Below are 18,354 nucleotides of genomic sequence, written 5' to 3' on the forward strand. Positions count from 1 at the left end.
GTCTGGTTACATTTTCTTTTTAATTTGCGGAGGAAGATGTTTATAGAATTAGTAGCTAAAAGAATGCACAGGCTGATGGTAGCATATAATAATTTCAATCCATTTGGTAATTCTCTTAGTTTCCCTGGCCCTTGATTTGGGACAAGATTCTCACTTCTGCATAAGACTTGGTTCTTAAGGAATCATACTTAAAGACCACTGATGAATTTCATGGTAACTTTGTGATTCAAATTCACTCGAGATTGGTTGCAAAATATTACAGACAGTTTTTATCATTCGAGATAGATATATTTTAATATTTGCGTCTCTTAGTTAGACTTGTCATTATTTCCATGTCCCAGACTCTCTGTCTAGTACCGGGGCCTCGGCTCAAAGCTCAACTAAATTATGCAAACAGCTCAATTAGGCCTAAGCCCAGGCTAGCTGGAGAAACTGGGACTTTTGTATAGTATTTCCTTGTTTTCTACGCCCTGCATTTATTAAATCAGTAACAAAGTTGAAAAATAGCTAGGGGAGATGAGGGCGAAAATTTCAAATTTAAGGTGTCTGGTTGTCTATCAAGAAGCAATATATTAGTCTAGATTATCGTATATTCCTAATATCTGTCTTTTCTTAAAGAAAATATCAATAGGTGCAACAGGATCCCCGTAAATTTAGGTGCCGCTCCAGTTTTCTCCAGAATCATAATCTCAGAAATCCTTTTATATCCCCCAACCGTGATGGTATTAACCCAACTCCAGAAGTTTTGATGCATCACCTTAGCAATGGTGGGTCCAGTGACTCGAATGATCGATGACCATGCTTTTGGTGAAGATATTCTAGCCGTAGATTTTAATGTTGGAGAAAAAACATAGATTTAAATTAGACTCAATATATGAACAATTTAGTCTTTATTATTGTCCAATGAAAAGTTTCCTTTAATTATGTTCATATATAACATGTTTTGTATTCCATTATGGATAGTAGAGAATGAAAAAATGATTTCTTATATATAGAAGATAGAGAGTTTATTCGTGTTCTTGTAAAATAATTCTATTTATATTTGTTTCCAAGTATGAGAAAGCTGCACTTGTGATCAGAAAAAGAAAAGGAAGAAATAATAGCAAATTGAAGAAAAATACTTTATTTACAGAGTTTTTACTCATCCGTGAAAGTTTTGCATTGAAAAGATTGTTTGAATTTGAGAGAAGAAGAAAAACCTAATGAGGAGCTTTAAGATTCACCATTTGATGTCTTTGTGGTCGTATCACTTGCTGAAATGTTTCCTGTTCTCGTCCTTTTGCGTTTGATTGTTTCCTTCCAGGGCTGGCACTATAATTCTTTCTGATTCAGCTACTTTTCCTTTGTGTATAGTGGTACACTGGAGGAGAACACAGTTCTGAGAAATTGTTAAACTGCTATGTAAGCTCTACACTGTACAGGATCTTGGGTTCTTAAAGTCTATTCTGTATCCAGCTTGCGGTACTCTTTGGAACATCACACAGGCAGTTGAATTATCAATTTCGCAGAAAGGTTTTTACGAGCTACTATATTTATTGTTATTTAGAGCCCAAGGTGCTGCCTCCATTGACTTGCCAACCTAGACAAAGCAATTCATTGCACCTAGAAACACAATTGGCACATGTCTCTCGCCTATCGTCTGTGCCTGGTTATGCTTTCCACTTAAAACCTGGTACAAGGTAATTGTTTTATTGGTATTATCTGCACCAATTGTAGAGGACAGAGTCGGAACTGAATTCTTACATTCTAGTCATTGTGGCCACAATACTTATGTTACTGAAGCACCCACTGTCTAATCAGTCTGCCTAGAGGACGCAGGCAAAACACATTTGGCATTTTTATTGTGGATTGATAATATTTGATGGAGAAAACTTTGAACATGAACATTCATTACTCGTCTCCGCTGCTGTGCCGCTTTCTTTTGATTTCGAGGGAAATTATTTGCATTATAGACTCTCTTAGCTTTGATTTCAGAGGAGTGATGATACGTCACGGCCGAAGCCATTTTCAGAAGATCTCATTCAAGTTAGGAACAAATTTTTAAGGAAGCAGACAAGGGGAGTGGACCGATAACCTCTTAACTTCCGGTTAATACTCGTTTAAAAACAGACTTACTCGTTTAAAAATTGAGAGCAATTTCTCAAGGAGGAAGACGAGGGGTAGGGACCGATAATCTTGCTCTTGTAGTCAGAGATGAAAGGGGGACCCATAGTATTCTTCTTGTATGCGGACCTCCGTCAAATGGCTGCTTTCTCCATTCAAGAAACTCGAGTGATCAACAGAAGTAGAAAAGATCATCCATAGTGCCCTGCCCGAATCTAGAGTGAAAATTTTTCCTGCCTCGGGATAGATACCAAATGCACATGGATCAAAACTACACCATATACCGATCCAGCCTAAATATGTTAAAGTTAGCAGATTAGCAGGGGCTCCTGGTTCCTTGAACGTTTAGGTGTTCTGCTATTCATTTTTAGTGGTTGTCCCTCATACTTCTTTGGGGGGTAGAACAGTGTTACTCTTTAAGTGAAACCAGGGTCACATGGCCCCAATACATCTTGGAAAAAGAAAAGAAAACTACCAAGTACCAAGTAAAGTTTGGATCTAGACATGATATGAACAGAACCACACTGGTATATTAAAGCCTGTTAGTATAGTTGTAGTTTTAAAACTACATACAGTTTTTACAGGCTACTATGTGTTGTAAACCACCTAGGCGTCAACAAAAAAGTGCTACTACATAGAACAATTCTAACATTTCCTCGTCATATATTATCCACTAACAAAGTTACTTGGTGCCATCAAGCACTATAACCTTGATTTGTAGGATGCCATTGCCCTGCATCATGGCCGCTGCACGCAGCATTACAAGCTTCTTCCATCGAGGTGTGGGACACCCCTGCATTGCAGATATTGGCAAATGTACGCATGTGTTTCATGCCATACTGTGTCAACGAACCACAGTATGTTTCAAATACACGAACCTGAGGTTTCAATTTCATATTCTGGTTATTGATCGTCGATCGAAAGAAGAACATTAAAACAACGCAAGAAGAAGGATTAATAGATACTTTACCATTGATTTTAAGCAGCCCCAGTCATCTACGAGAGGCGACCCAGGTTCTCTGACAGATTTAAGAATGGCAGAAGCTTTTTTGGGTCCAAACAACAGATCTCCAATTAATTGCATGCTACTATCTAAATGGCTCCTACGCTTTATTGCATCTTTTATCTGCTGAAGGATTTCTTTCTTCTCCTCCGACCCATTTTCTGATCTCTTGTACTGCCAGGAACAGAACAAACTACAAATTACAACTTGCATTATATGTTTTTAGCTTCAATTCTAATAATCAAAGAGGAAACAACTTGGAACTCTAAATGACTACGCGAATCGTTTTCTGTCAATTTTAAGAGGACATAGCTCTCACCAGCTGCCACATAAAGTGAAGCTCTGCATCTCTTTGGTTAACAACTTCCATAGGTGCATTTAGATGGGCATTATTTGGAGGGAAGTTCACACTTGCAGGGTCAAAACCTTGGAACAAATAGAGCTTATCTGCTTTGATGCTTTGGTTGCCATATTGCATAACATGAGATCCAGCAGCATATGTGTTGTAATTAGATGTCCTAGCCTTTACCTGCACTAAACAAAAATGAACTTCACGCTGACGAAATTGACATGAGGAATAAATCCTACAAATAATAAATCTGATAACTCCTATCTAGCAAATTAAATTATGCACAAAAATGACCATCGGAAATTAGAGCATTAGCATTACCGAGCTATATTGTTGCTTTACTGTTTCTTTCTTCAGATTGTGCGACTCGCTGCAGATGACGGAAAAAGTTAAAAGTCATTCACAGAAAGTAGCATCTTCGAAAAGATATCTGCTATAAAATTGGAGACTTTATTTGGAAAAAAAAAAGGGATATTGGGCAGTATTGAAAGCTTTTTCATTAGCGAAATCTCTTTCTACAGGTAATTCAAAAAGTTTTTTTGTGCAACAAATAAAAAAGTGCTTGTTCTTAACTAGCACACACCTGTCCTCCATCCAGGCAACACTGTATAAATCCCCCAAACAAGTGGTGAATTCTGGGGGAGGAGAAGGCTCCATCCCTGGACAATAAGTTCCCCAGCTGCTCTCTTGTGCATTTGATGCTGTGGTGACATAAATGTCCACATCTTTCGGCATGATCCCTTCGAAAATACTCCCACTCTCACAAGCTTCTACATATATAACCTGTAATCACAACAGATCAACCTCTAACCAATCCGTAATTTTGTCATTTTTTCGCATGAGGACCAGATATCTCTTACCATTTTTTTGTAGCCCCCAGCTGCATGTTTCTTCTTCAAAACCTCAATAAAATCCATTGCATACAAATACGGCAGATTTGGCATCCCTGCATTATTACATAGTCTGCTTTATATGCAACTTTAGGCAGGCCGAAAAGGGGAAAAAAAGAATTAAAATTGGAACCGTCGTAGTATAGGTGTGTTCCAATTATATACCCATCATTTATAACAGGAAAAACTATAATATGATGGCTTACCGAGAACTCCAGGACCACCATGGTCAGAATAGTACAAGAAAATCCTATCATTGGGCTTGCTATCCACAACTTTGCCACTTCCACCCTGGACAGCACTCTTGTCACCAAGTAATACTGCATACAGATTCTTGGCAGTGACATGCTCCCCCGTGTAGTCCTGTACCACCAAAGTTGACAGTGAATTGAGACCATCATTCCATTCTTTACTTAGAAGCTAAATAGTGGCTTAGCAACTTTTTAAAAAGTTACCACTGACAAATAAGTTCCACTTCCACAGATAATGTTAAAAGCAAGTGCTTAGCAAATATCCTACCAAACTAATCGAGTTGAGTGAAATAGTTGCCAACCAAAAATGACTTTGATCAGCTATCATTTGCTCTTTTTTTTTTTCTTTTCCTCTTTTTAATTAGAGATGTCCCTTCTTTTCTTGCTTGAAAAGAAGGAACTCAGCCTTATAGCCATCCGCACACTCGTCCCTCCAAAGAAACACCAAAGTTATGGGTCATACCTACTTTATTATAGATCAATTCGAGCGATAAATGTTGATCAATCCCAAGAAAAAGTTGTATAAAGCTGGCTTCAACTTTTCAGCAGCTTGCCGGTGTGTGAGCGTGTGCGGGCGTGTGTATATGGATTATCTTATACAAATTCACATCATGAAAGGTATTGTACAACAAGATCCAGTTAATTAAATCGATGCCAACAAAGTGGTGCTAAAATTAATCAATGCTGTAACATCATAGCTAAAGTATGAAAGATACTTTTAAAGAGAAGACCAACCAACCAACTAACATATTTTGAGCGCATGGCTTACTTTATTTGAATTCAATACATAATGTCATAATCTTTATGGCCATAAAATAATTGTATTAAACAGTTCTAAGATTCTTTAGCACCTAAGGGTATTTTTTGCAAACCAGTGAAATTGAAGTGAAGGTCTTACTATAATAATTACACATTTTAACCCTGAGAACTTCAAAGATTTCAACTTGGCAATTAATTAGATTAGACATCACTATCAGCAACAGTGAGTGAAAATGGCTAGTTCCAAATTAAGTTCATATATTTTATCACCGTAGCGTCCATCACCATCAAAGAGAATGGCCAGCCAACCATTGGTTACCACGGGAGCCATGATTAATACTAATTAATCAACTTTAACAACTAATATCAGAGATATATACATATAAAATTTAATTAACAAAAAAAAAAAATAATGATACCAGAAGGCAAGTCTAGCGAAATAGAGCACTATTTGACATGTAGAATATAATATAATATATACCTTAGGTACACCAGCGTATACATCTTCTCCTTGAGGATGGTTGATAATAACCCCAGGCCTCGGGTTTAACTCATTCTTTGCTATATCATCGTACATAAATACTATTATGTTGTCTTCTTTTAACCCACCTTTCCTTAGCAATTGATACGCATGGCAAACATCAGCCTGTAAAATCACACACCCAAAACTCATGCATCAATCTCTTAATAGCACACCTTTAATCTATAAATAATTTAATTTGCTCGGTTATAGAATGAACAGACTGATCAACACTAGATTAATCAGCATAATTTAAGCCTGCATATTAGCCCAGTGATAGAACGTTTGCTCACTCTAACTTGTAGCAGTTATCAAGAAAGGATGAGCAAGATTAAAGAAAAAAAACTGGGTTCCCTTACCTGATGCCTGTAATTTCCAAAACCCATTGAACCAGCAACAAGAACGGCCCATCTCGTACCAAGTTGATCATCATCATCAACTTGTACAGGTTCAGCTTCTTCAGTAGGCATCAAAATACCAGGCTCAAAAGGATTCAAACGAGAAGCAAGGAGACCTGGTATAGGCAGAAAAGAAAGTGTAAAGACTAGAAAGAGAACATAATTGGTAAAGAATAGCAAGGACTTATGGGTTTCCATGGGAGAGTGGACAGGATGGGATGGAGTTAGAAAACAGGTGAGAATGTCACCTGAGGAAAGTGAAAGAGAGAAAGCTAAAGAACCGGGTCTGAAAGAGAAGCGAAGAAGAGGAGGGAGTATTTAAAGTGAGGTTTCAAAGCGGTGGAAATAACCATGCAAAAGAAGGAGTTGACACGTCTTGAAAATGGTGGGTCCCTAAACGAACCAAGTGGGTGCTTGTGGTTAGGGAAGGTTGTTTCTGATTTCTTGATCTTTGTGTTCTTGAATGAATTTCCTTATCATGACTCTTGTGGGTTGATTTCGGACTTAATTAAGAAAGTGGTTTGAAATTGAATTTACTTTGGGTAATAAAACTGAATAGAAGTGAAGAATCTTCTTTTCTAATAGTGGGCTTGGTTAAGATTTTTAGTCCTTCAATCCCGTCAATAAAGCTTGTGTCTGTTATGATTGTCATCAGGAATTACGTGGGGGTGAAAGAGCAAGCTTTAGGAATAAGATAACAGAGCACTGCTCTTTCTGTTCTTTTATTTTCTCTTTTAATTTCTTTTGAATTCACAGAATGCATTTACTCTTTCCTTTATGCAAGTTCCAGCCATTGTTGTTCTAAAAAATTCTAGAACACAAATGCCATCCATTAATCATATAAAAGTAGCTGTGTCATTTTTATAAATTAAAATTTGGATAGTGTCTAATCATATAGCTTAAAGAAAAATATCAACAACCACTCAATCAATAGATCATAATTATAATATTGACAAAACAAAGGTGATAAAAAGAATAGATGATAATAATAACAAATCGTTCTTCAAAGAAAAGATAATAATAATAACAATCCTTCCACATATAAAAATAAATAATTTAGGTTGTTGATTAATGCATAAGATAGGAACTTAAAAAAATACATTTTGCACAAACTCTCAAAATATATTATATTTAACTATCCGAAACTTGAATTCCTGAGAGTGGATTTACAATCGCTTTAAAGAAAAATATATTTATATTAAATTATCTAGTTAGTTAGTTACACTGATGCTGCATGCATGAGACCGAAAATTAAATAAAAAAATAAAAAAACTGTACTAAATTTGTTTAAGAAACAATGTAGGAGTAAATATTTAGATATTTCCATCCCAGTAAAAAAATCTAAGTGGAATTAATTTATTTATTCAAGATGTTATCTCTGTAGGATTAGTTTAAAGGCATTAAAATTTAAATATTGGTAAGATGACAAAAGTAATCATATATGAGCCTTTTATATTCCATGGAGGAAACAGAGACCGATTGCACTTGCATAACATGATAGTCTATTTAGTGGACTTGGGCTGGTTTATTTTGTAATTAACCATCAATGAGCTGGAGTAGCTCAGTCGTTTAGTATGTCCCAGGTGTTGATGGTTCAATCCCTTCTTCCTCCTGATGGTTTTCATAGTTGATGGCTGGGCTTTGAACTGAAGTTCCTCATTCGGAGTATTAGGCTTACTTTTAAACGAGCAAGCTCCAGAAATCAGGTTGCAAACGATTCTTGTTTTTCATGTGCAACTTTCAGAAGTTTCAAAATCAGGCTATGTAAATCATCCAGGAAAATTTCCACAAAGTAGACTTTTAACCAGAGTTTTTGAAGGATGAAGATAATAACATGTTTCCTCTGGAAGACGGTCCGCTAATTTTGAAGAATTATGACAGAATTCTCACTTCCCTCACAATGTTAATCCCACACACAGATTTCCTGTTGAATGGGTTCGAAATAGCACAAAATAACATGTCAGTATCTACCCCTCCACGAAGACCACTTCAATTTCAGTTGGTACAACAAAGGAGGAATGCCCAAAATTCCTCGTTCCAACCTTGGATCAAACACATCAAACTGCACCTCACTCAAGGAGTCTAAAAGAACTTGTGCTGGAACAGCTGGCAGAAGCACTGGGCGTGCCTCCACAGGTACTGTTCCAGCTAATGCACGAGCCTTCTGCAAATGGACATTAGCTACCGATGCTATCTCAAACACCGTATCACATAAGCCCTCCCGTGAATCTATGCGGATTTCTGGTCGACCTCCCTCCTTCACCAATAACCCATGTTTGGCTGCCACTTCTGATGGTATATAAGAAAAGTGACGGTTGCGGCTGGCATGATATGGAAGTGACCTGAGTAGCAACAAAAGCCCACTTGCCTTGCCAACATGAGATGCTGCATGATCAGCTGCTGTAGACCTAATACCCCCGGCTTGAAGCGTCATATAAAGGATGGTTGATACAGTATCCTCAGCATATTTTTCCAACTCTTCTATAGTTTCTGGGATGTCAGTAACCTCTCTCCTTGCATCATTGATCCGAGCTTCAACAGACCGTTTTAACCATCCCTTAGTAATTTTATACTCAGATATCGCTGATGAGAGGGCTTGTGCTGTTGGGTGCTCAATTAATTTGTTGGCATAAATCTTATCTATAGTTTCTTGCCACCACAGGAGGCGCATAAGACCAATCCTGGGATCTGAAGCAACATCCATAGCTCTTGCAGTTTCAACATTGAAGGCACGGAGGGCAAAAGCAGCCTTTCGCATGTGAGGTGGAAGTTCAAGGAGGCAGAGATAGTGATGGTAATCATAACTTCGGACTTGCTCTACACAGTGGGAGAAAGCTGCACGTAAACTGCTAGAAACACCTTTCATCAAGTACCCAACGTGGTTCCTCCTACAAATGCATCATATATATAAATATGGAAAATCTTAAAATTATCTAAAGGACGACAATAGAGGTAGATGGAACTTACCACCCCCACTCCCCACCCACACACCAAGATATGATAAATCATTGATTAAATATAGACTTGGCAAAGCTTTATTAGCAATATATTTCCCACAAACATCACAATTGAAATCAGAGTACAGAAATCTTTTCAGAAAACCCCTAATCCCTTCCCAACTTGTTACCAAAAGCGAGCACACATCACAAGGGTCTTTTCAAATTTCAAACTATATATCAGTCTAGTATCAATTTATTTCCATAGTGTTAAACTCTTGACAACTCCAACCCATCCATCAAATGAATTTTCAGTTGCCACAAAAAATAACTAGTAACGAGCACATTAAAGCAGATATTCAAACAGCTGTAACTTTGACATTTTCATTTCCCATCATTTCCTTACATTTTACAAGAATTAAATGGGCTTAATTCCTCTTATTTCCACCCATTTCTCTCCTTTACCCTTATTCATTCAAACACCCAAGCCAAAAAAAATTAAACTAATTTTTTTTTTATTTTCCTTTCTCTCAACTTCCATCATAACACTAGCTAACAAAGCATAAATGAAGCTCGAATCAGGTGCAGAACAATGGTAAGTTGAACTGCAGGGTAATGTATTACATGTTACTTGCAATCAGAAACTGATCCAAATGGGCTTTATAGCAGAAACTAACGCAACTACAGTATTCTTGGAAAGAAACTTCATGTGCTCATTCTTAAGTCAGAAATTGGATGGACCTCTGTGGTTGGTGCCATGGTATGGGACAGAAATTAGTGAAACGTCTCTGAATATATCCTGGTATGATAGGAGAAGGTGGAAAGCGAGAAGGCTGAATATGCAGAGAAAATAAAGAATAAAATCAGAAATCCACTTGGCAGCAGAAGAGAAGAAAACAACAATTCGAGCTAACCAAGGTGAAGATGTCTCAAGATAAGAGGAAGCAGCTAATATAATGCAGCTGGAATCCAGAGAACAAAATAGAAAAGCAATTAACGGTTTAACAATATAGTTTCTTTCATTCTTTGAATTTTTTGTTGGTGTTAATGTTGGTTGGTTCTGTCTTTTGATTTCTACGGCATAATCCGTAATCATATGTGACATACCCATTAAGTCATGGAGTTGGAATTCGATAGACTAGGGAAGAAAATGAGGCAAAAACTCTTTCAACTCGAAGTAGCACACAATTAAAAGCTAGAAGAAAAGCTTTAAAGCTGCTCTGACCTTCCAAAATGCAGCCTTAATCAACTCCTCAGACATGTTTATACAAGATAAACAAGCTATATTAACACAATCAACCAAATTTACGGGTTCGAGAAACATAAAGAACATCAATTTGGATACAAAGGCAACTTTTAATGTATCAGCACATCCAAAGGGTCCACTTCTACCCAAATTGGTGGCGGAACGGACCAAAAGAACATGAGAGTGATAGCTACCACTAGCTTAAGATATGTATTCTGGCTCACTAATCAAAATGCTATTTTAAGTAAAATTGGACCATCCTGTGCATCGTGTTTATTGATATTCTATTTAAGCTAAGCTATAGAATTCATACTTAACCAAACCTTAATCCCAAACTGTAGAATTATAGAGAGATTTATGTTTAAAGATCTGTTAGCAATATTAGGGGCTAATATCTAGGAGATCTACAGCTAACAGATCAGTTTTTCTTATCACATGATTTTAGGAGATTTGGTAGTCTGTTACCAAATCTGTAGATATAAGTTTCTTGTTTTATAGCTTTCAGTTTTAGGTATATAAAGAGGGGCCTGTAACCTTATTTTTATATAATGGAATCTTACTCTTTCCTTCCACAAACAAGATGGTATCAGAGCAATCTCTGAACCCTAATTCCCTCATATGACCAAATACGGGAAACGTGATTCAAGAGCTACCGTTTCCCAAATCACCTCCAATCAGGAAGCCATGGCTTCGAACAATGATAGTAACCTCATGCCCATTACAGGACACAAACTGAATGGGAACAACTATCTCCAATGGTCCCATTCCGTAATGATGTTCATATGCGGAAAGGGCAAAGATGATTATCTCACCGGAGATGCTGCCAAACCAAACAAGATGAATGAAAAGTTCAAAGTCTGGAATGCCGAAAATAATATGGTCATGTCATGGCTCATTAATTCCATGACAAATGACATTGGAGAAAACTTTCTTCTCTATGGAACAGCAAAGGAGATTTGGGATGCTGCCAAGGAAATATATTCTAACAATGAGAATACATCGGAATTATTCGAGGTGGAAAGTGTTCTTCATGACTTCCGCCAAGGAGAATTAACAGTGACTCAATACTTCAACACTCTCAATCGGTATTGGCAGCAGCTAGACTTATTCGAGGAGCACAATTGGAGCTGTACGAATGATGGAATCAGGTATAGACAAATAATTGAACGGAAAAGAATATACAAATTTTTGATTGGATTAAATAAGAACCTTGATGAAGTCACGAGGGAAGAATTTTAGGATCCAAACCACTACCAAATATCCGAGAAGCTTTTTCGGAAGTTCGGAGAGAGGAAAGTCGAAAGAAGATCATGATGGGATCTCGAGATTCTATGACAAATCCCGAGAGTTCAGCACTTGTGGTGAGAGGGAATCCATCCAACAACAACGTGATCACGGACCAAAGAAAGGGCGACCATGGTGTGATCATTGTCGACGTCCCTAGTCACACCAAGGACAACTATTTGGAAGATTCATGGCAAACCAGTGATTGGAGGCCTTCCCGGTTTGCCAATGACAAAGAAGGACGAGGCAACCTTGCTTCCATGGATGAACAACCTCCACCCGAACCAACTCCCTTCAAAGAAGGAATGATAGAGATCTTGTAGAAAATGTTCGACCAATCCTTGCACTGACTCCCACTGTAGTTGGTACCGGATCCCGGCACAAAAAGGTAATTTTTTAATTGCTCTAAATGCTAACAAGGAGAGGCTCAGTCCATGGATTATAGACTCAGGAGCTTCTGATCATATGACTGGAGATGAGAAGCTAATTTCAACTTACACCCCATGCTATAAAAATTTAAGCATGCGAATGGTGATGGTTCACTCTCGAAGGTGGTACAGTTTCGGTTCAAATTCCGGAGAACATCACTCTTGATTCACATTCTACTTGTACCAAAATTAAATTGCAATTTCATCGCCTATTAGTAAACTCACTCGGGATCTCAACTGTGTTACTAAATTTGGCTCAAATCTGTGTGTATTTCAGGTCTTGGACTCAGGGAAGACGATTGGCAGTGCTAAGATGTGTTCGGGGCTCTATCTTCTAGAGGTTAATGATCCTCCTCAAGGAGCAATTCATCAATCAGATTGTTCAGTGTCCAGTAGTCCTGTTTCTTTGTCTGTGAGTCAGTCTAATAATGATAGTGCAATTATGTTATGGCACTATAGGTTAGGTCATCCAAATTTCTTGTATCTTGAGAAGTTGTTTCCTTCATTATTCCATAGTAAAAATCCAAATGAATTTCAATGTGAGATCTGTCAATTCTCTAAACATATTCGCAATTCTTATCCTAACAGATCCTACAAAGCATCTCAACCTTTTTCCATGATTCATAGTGATATATGGGGCCCTTCTAGGATAAAAAATGTTACTGGTTCTCGCTGGTTCATTTCATTTATTGATGATCACACTAGACTCACATGGGTATTCCTCATGAAAGAAAAATCTGAGGCAAACCAGATCTTCAAAACCTTCAATACCATGATCCAAACACAATTCCAAGCAAAAATTCAAATTCTGAAAACTGACAATGCCAAAGAGTATTTCAATTCCAGCCTTAATGATTATCTCATGAGTCATGGTATTGTTCACCAAAGTTCCTGTGTTAACACTCCTCGTAAGAAATGGTATTGCCGGAAAGAAAAAACCGCATCTTCTTGATGTGGCTCGATCTCTTATGTACTCTACCCATGTACCAAAATATTTCTGGGATGAAGCCATCCTTACTGCTGCATACCTCATAAATAGGATGCCATCTCGGATTCTTAACTTCCAGACTCCCTGTCAAATTCTCCTTCAGTCCTTTCCCACTACTCGTCTCATCTCCACCATCCCATTCAAAGTTTTCGGGTGTTCAGCTTTTGTTCATGTCCATCAACAACACCGGGACAAACTTGATCCTAGAGCTCATAAATGTATTTTCCTTGGGTACTCTCCAACTCAAAAAGGATATAAATGCTACTCACCGGTCACTAAACAATTCTATCACTCCATGGATGTCACATTCTTTGAGCAACAACCTTATTTCCCCAAATCTAATATTCAGGGGGAGACTAATTTTATCCTAGACTATCAGCTTTGGGATATTGAAGAATCACCTCATGTCTCTCATAATTCTGACCAAACTTGCCCATCACTAAATCATGAATCACTTCCTCCTCAAAATCTCTCCTCGAGTCTTCTTACTTCCTAGAACCTCCTACTCAAGATCAAGCCAACAATCCACCTCAAAATCTGGACACACCTCAAAATCTGGACACTATTCAATCAACAAAGAATGATGAATTGATTACCTACTCAAGGAGGAGAAAGAACCAAAAGGAGATGGAACAACAAGCATCTCTTGAGCAAACCCAAGAGTCTGACTCAAGTCCTAGATCAAGTGAAGATCCACCAGGTAACACTAATCCTGAAACTAATGATGACAGTGGCCTTCCTATTGCTGTGAGAAAAGGGGTAAGATCATGCACAAAACATCCGATATACACATTTGTGTCATATGAAGGATTGTCACCGAAGTTCAAAGCTTTTGTTGCCAACCTCGACAACATCCAAGTTCCTAATAATATACAAGAAGCTCTCAGCTCACCAGAATGGAAATCAGCAGTGTATGAAGAAATTCATGCACTAGAGAAAAATGGAACTTGGGAAATCTCTGACTTACCAACCGGGAAACGCCCAGTAGGCTGCAAATGGATCTTCACAGTAAAATATAATGAAGATGGGAGTGTTAATCGGTTCAAGGCACGACTGGTTGCAAAGGGATTCACCCAATCATATGGAATCGATTATGAGGAGACATTTGCTCCAGTAGCCAAGTTAAACACAGTTCGGGTTTTATTATCTTTGGCTGCAAACCTTGACTGGCCTGTCCACCAACTAGATGTCAAGAATGCCTTTCTAAATGGGGACCTAACTGAAGAAGTGTACATGGAAATTCCCCCCGGATTTGAGACACAAACTACATGCAACAAGGTTTGTAAACTTAGGAGATCGCTATATGGGCTCAAGCAATCTCCAAGAGCTTGGTTTGAAAGATTCACAAAGGTAGTGAAGAAGCATGGCTACTCTCAATGTCAGACGGACCATACACTATTTGTTAAACACTCTTTTGCAGGAAAACTTGCTGTTCTCATAGTGTATGTGGATGACATAATCCTAACAGGAGACTATGAAGAGGAAATCTGCACCACCAAAAGTTTACTAGCTGCAGAATTTGAAATCAAGGACCTTGGGAATCTTAAATATTTCCTAGGTATGGAGATTGCAAGGTCAAGAAAGGGAATCTCTGTCTCACAGAGAAAATATGTCCTAGATCTCTTAAAAGAGACTGGAATGCTCGGGTGTAAGCCGGTAGATACTCCTATGGATCCAACTATCAAACTAGGAGCTAAGGAAAATTGTGCACCCGTGGACAAAGGAAGATACCAAAGATTAGTAGGTAAACTAATATACCTATCTCACACACGACCAGACATTGGATTTGCTTTGTTAGCATGGTAAGTCAGTTCATGAACAATCCAAATGAAGAACACATGGAAGCTGTGTATAGAATCCTGAGATACCTGAAACTAACACCAGGCAGAGGATTATTTTTTGAGAAGAACCAAAGAAGAGATATTGAAGTGTTCAGCGATGCAGATTGGGCAGGATCAGTTCAAGACCGAAGATCAACTTCAGGATATTGCACTTTTGTGTGGGGAAATTTGGTCACTTGGAGAAGTAAGAAGCAGTCAGTGGTATCAAGAAGTGCGGCTGAATTCCGGGCAATGGCACACGGTATTTGTGAGGGAATTTGGTTAAAAAGGGTGCTAAAGGAATTAAAAATTTCAGATGAAGAACCTATGAAAATGTTCTGTGATAATCAATCAGCAATCAGCATTGCCAAAAATCCAGTTCATCATGATAGAACAAAACATGTGGAAATTGATCGACATTTTATAAAGGAGAAGATAGAGGAAGGAATAATCAAGATGTTGTACGTGCCTACATGTCTTCAGACAGCAGACATTCTTACCAAGGCTCTATCGAGAAAGGTGTTTGATGATCTGAGTTCTAAGCTGGGGTTAATTAATATTTACCGCCCAGCTTGAGGGGGAGTGTAGAATTACAGAGAGATTTATGTTTAAAGATCTGTTAGCAATATTAGGGGCTAATATCTAGGAGATCTACAGCTAACAGATCAGTTTTTCTTATCCCATGATTTTAGGAGATTTGGTAGTCTGTTACCAAATTTGTAGATATAAGTTTCCTGTTTTATAGCTTTCAGTTTTAGGTATATAAAGAGGGGCCTGTAACCTTATTTTTATATAATGGAATCTTACTCTTTCCTTCCACAAACAAGACAAACAAACTATTTCCTCAAATGAACCATACAATCATCAGTCAGAGAATTATGAACTTTCCAAAACCGATCGATGTAACCGAGAACATTCCACAATAAATAAAATAAGAACCACATTTCTATTAAGCATTTAATCAAACAGTGATCATGCATTCTAATCCGTGGGCTTTTTAATCACCAGATGGGAAAAAAAATGAAGAAGTGGGCTTAATCATTGAAGTAAGTATCTCAAACGTAAGAAAACACAGCAGTTAAATAATGCCAGGAAAAGACGGAAGAAAAAGAAAAGACGAAAATTGAAGCTTACCGGAAGAGAGAGAGATGAAAGCAGTGAAGGGCAGACTAAATTCCAGTTTGAAAAAGCCTTCAAAATCTTAAGGAGAACCCTTTTTATGGACTGATAATGGTCAAGTCGAGAGATCTAAGTCCGATGTTCGTTCGTTCGGCGCCAACAATGTAAAATAGCCTACGCGAAGCATTTGGAAATAGCGGCAACACTCGGTTTATGCCCATTTACATGTGCTCGCCAAGACCGTGCACATCACAAGGGAGACGAGGCGTAAACTGATGACATGACGAGGACCATGTGGCATCAGTTGTTTGCATGGCAGGTGCCATGTGTCAAAAAGAAAGCTGATGTGGTAAATGCCAAATGATGTGGCCTATCAGTTGAAGTAATGACGTGGCACAAACTACATGTATTTATAGGAGATATCTAATATTCCTGCTGCTAAAAATAATTTTATCTTTAGAAAACATTATTTTTTAGATATTTTTCGTATTTGATTACAATATTAAGAACCACTTAAAAAATATTTTTTTAATATTTGAATAAAATTTAGATTTATTTTTTTCTAAATTAATAATATATACTATCAGATTTCATATATGTATTTAAAAGTATTTGTAATGTTGATTTATTTTTTGTCTTTATATTTAATAAGTGTCGAAAACCTAATATACGTATTTTTAATTATTGAAAAATAATTTTCTATTCAAAATGGAAAGTTATTTTTTAATATTTTGAAATGAATTTCTTCTGACTAGTAAATTATTTTTCTTTGGTGATCTAAACATTAAAAGATAAAAAAATATTTTTCAAAATAATATTTTCTGCAAATAAACAGGGTGTCAATCTATAATTACCTTTTGTTTTGTACGAAGTAAACTTTACTCTATTAATATCTATAAAATAAAATACAATTAATAAAATGAGTATAAAATAAAAAATTAAAAAAATAATCATCTAAAATATCTGATATTGAACTAATAAAAAAATAGTTAATGTTATCTCAACAAATAATTTCTACGAGTCTTAAGAGACAATTACACATGAGAAGTTGTAAAATAATGATTGAAATTATATTAGCATTTAATGTATTATATAGTTATTTGTAAAATTTATAATAAAGAAAGGCAAAAAAAAAAATATTGAATCAAATATTTTCATAAATTTCTGAATATTTTATAGTAAATCTAATTAAAAATTTAATCACATATTTAAATTAGAAAAATATTTTGTAACCATTGTACTAAAAGTTCAAAGATAGAGAGAGCTATTTGTTTCAAATGTTATTTAAATATAAATCAATAGTAATAATATTTTCACGCACATGAGAATGATTTTCAAATCTTAATTCACAGAATTAAATTGAGTAGCACCTATAGAAATAAGTAATGCACTTTTTTTCTCTGATATGTTAAATGTAAAATACAATGAAAAGGCAAAAACAATTTTAATAGGTTCAAAAACTTAACAAGTTTATCTTTTGCCTATGTTTATTCCAATTAGAGAGTTAAACAATTGCCTCTGATTCCGATACCTGCCAATGTAGTGCCAAAGACATGCTGCCTCCAGCTTTTCGGTCTGTTTCTCATATCAGCCTTATTGAGCCCTTCCAAGCACAACACATACCGGTTTCATGCCAATTGCCAAGTCCGAACCGGGTGCTTGTCAAGACTTGCCAATCCTGACGACTTAAGCTTGCAATACAATCAATCACCAAAGAGACCACTAACTGACTACCAGTCCTGCTTCTACATTGCCATGTCGTATATGCATATTTCGTTAAATTGGGGAAGGGTGGTTATTCCGACCCCAACTCGTGCCAACTAGCTTAAGGGTTAGACACACGTCCATTACAGCGTCAATTGTATAATTATTATGATTCTCCATATACTTTCAGAAATGCAACAACGAGCAGCAGCAGCACAACTTCAGAACAAAGTAACTAGATGAAATAAGACAAACCACACACATTAAATGAAATGATAAAACTCCAAGCTAACCGAATATTAATTAATTAATTAATTTTAATTATATAATGATTTTTAGTCCCAGAAATAATGATATTAATTAGATTCTTAATATTAAATTTATATACAATTAAAAAATCTATTAATAAATATTTTAAAATAAATTTTATATTATTACATTAATAAAATCATAAACTACATAAAGATTTTAAGACGCTAAAAATATATTAAATTATTATTTTTAAAATATATTGAATAATTACAAAAATATTGATAAATTTATTATTTTTATCTAT

At 36.6% G+C, this 18,354-nt stretch overlaps 2 protein-coding genes across 4 annotated transcripts; both read right to left on the reverse strand.

The window, feature by feature from the left end:
* Window positions 1-2,614: 2,614 nt before the first annotated feature.
* Window positions 2,615-6,555, reverse strand: LOC8272115 (vacuolar-processing enzyme). Its single transcript, NM_001323731.1, is given in 9 exon segments — window positions 2,615-2,981; window positions 3,074-3,280; window positions 3,426-3,635; window positions 3,777-3,825; window positions 4,039-4,238; window positions 4,316-4,401; window positions 4,552-4,708; window positions 5,837-6,001; window positions 6,235-6,555. Coding segments are annotated over 9 exon segments (1,494 nt in total). The 5' UTR covers window positions 6,472-6,555; the 3' UTR covers window positions 2,615-2,798.
* A 1,047-nt stretch (window positions 6,556-7,602) lies between these two features.
* LOC8272116 (NADH dehydrogenase (ubiquinone) complex I, assembly factor 6) lies at window positions 7,603-16,358 on the reverse strand. Of its 3 annotated transcripts, none has more exons than XM_015727005.3 (3): window positions 16,110-16,358; window positions 9,834-10,042; window positions 7,603-9,161 (listed from the first exon to the last, which is right to left on the reverse strand). In XM_015727005.3, coding segments are annotated over exons 2-3 (930 nt in total). In that variant the 5' UTR covers window positions 9,836-10,042; window positions 16,110-16,358; the 3' UTR covers window positions 7,603-8,233. The 3 variants fall into 3 exon arrangements, with proteins under 3 accessions (XP_015582491.2, XP_048230512.1, XP_015582874.2); XM_048374555.1 differs by having other exon boundaries at window positions 9,951-10,042; window positions 16,110-16,357; XM_015727388.3 differs by lacking the exon at window positions 9,834-10,042 and having other exon boundaries at window positions 16,110-16,357.
* Window positions 16,359-18,354: the final 1,996 nt, after the last annotated feature.

Source organism: Ricinus communis, chromosome 5, assembly GCF_019578655.1.
Source record: "Ricinus communis isolate WT05 ecotype wild-type chromosome 5, ASM1957865v1, whole genome shotgun sequence".
In the NCBI taxonomy this organism is placed as follows: domain Eukaryota; kingdom Viridiplantae; phylum Streptophyta; class Magnoliopsida; order Malpighiales; family Euphorbiaceae; genus Ricinus; species Ricinus communis.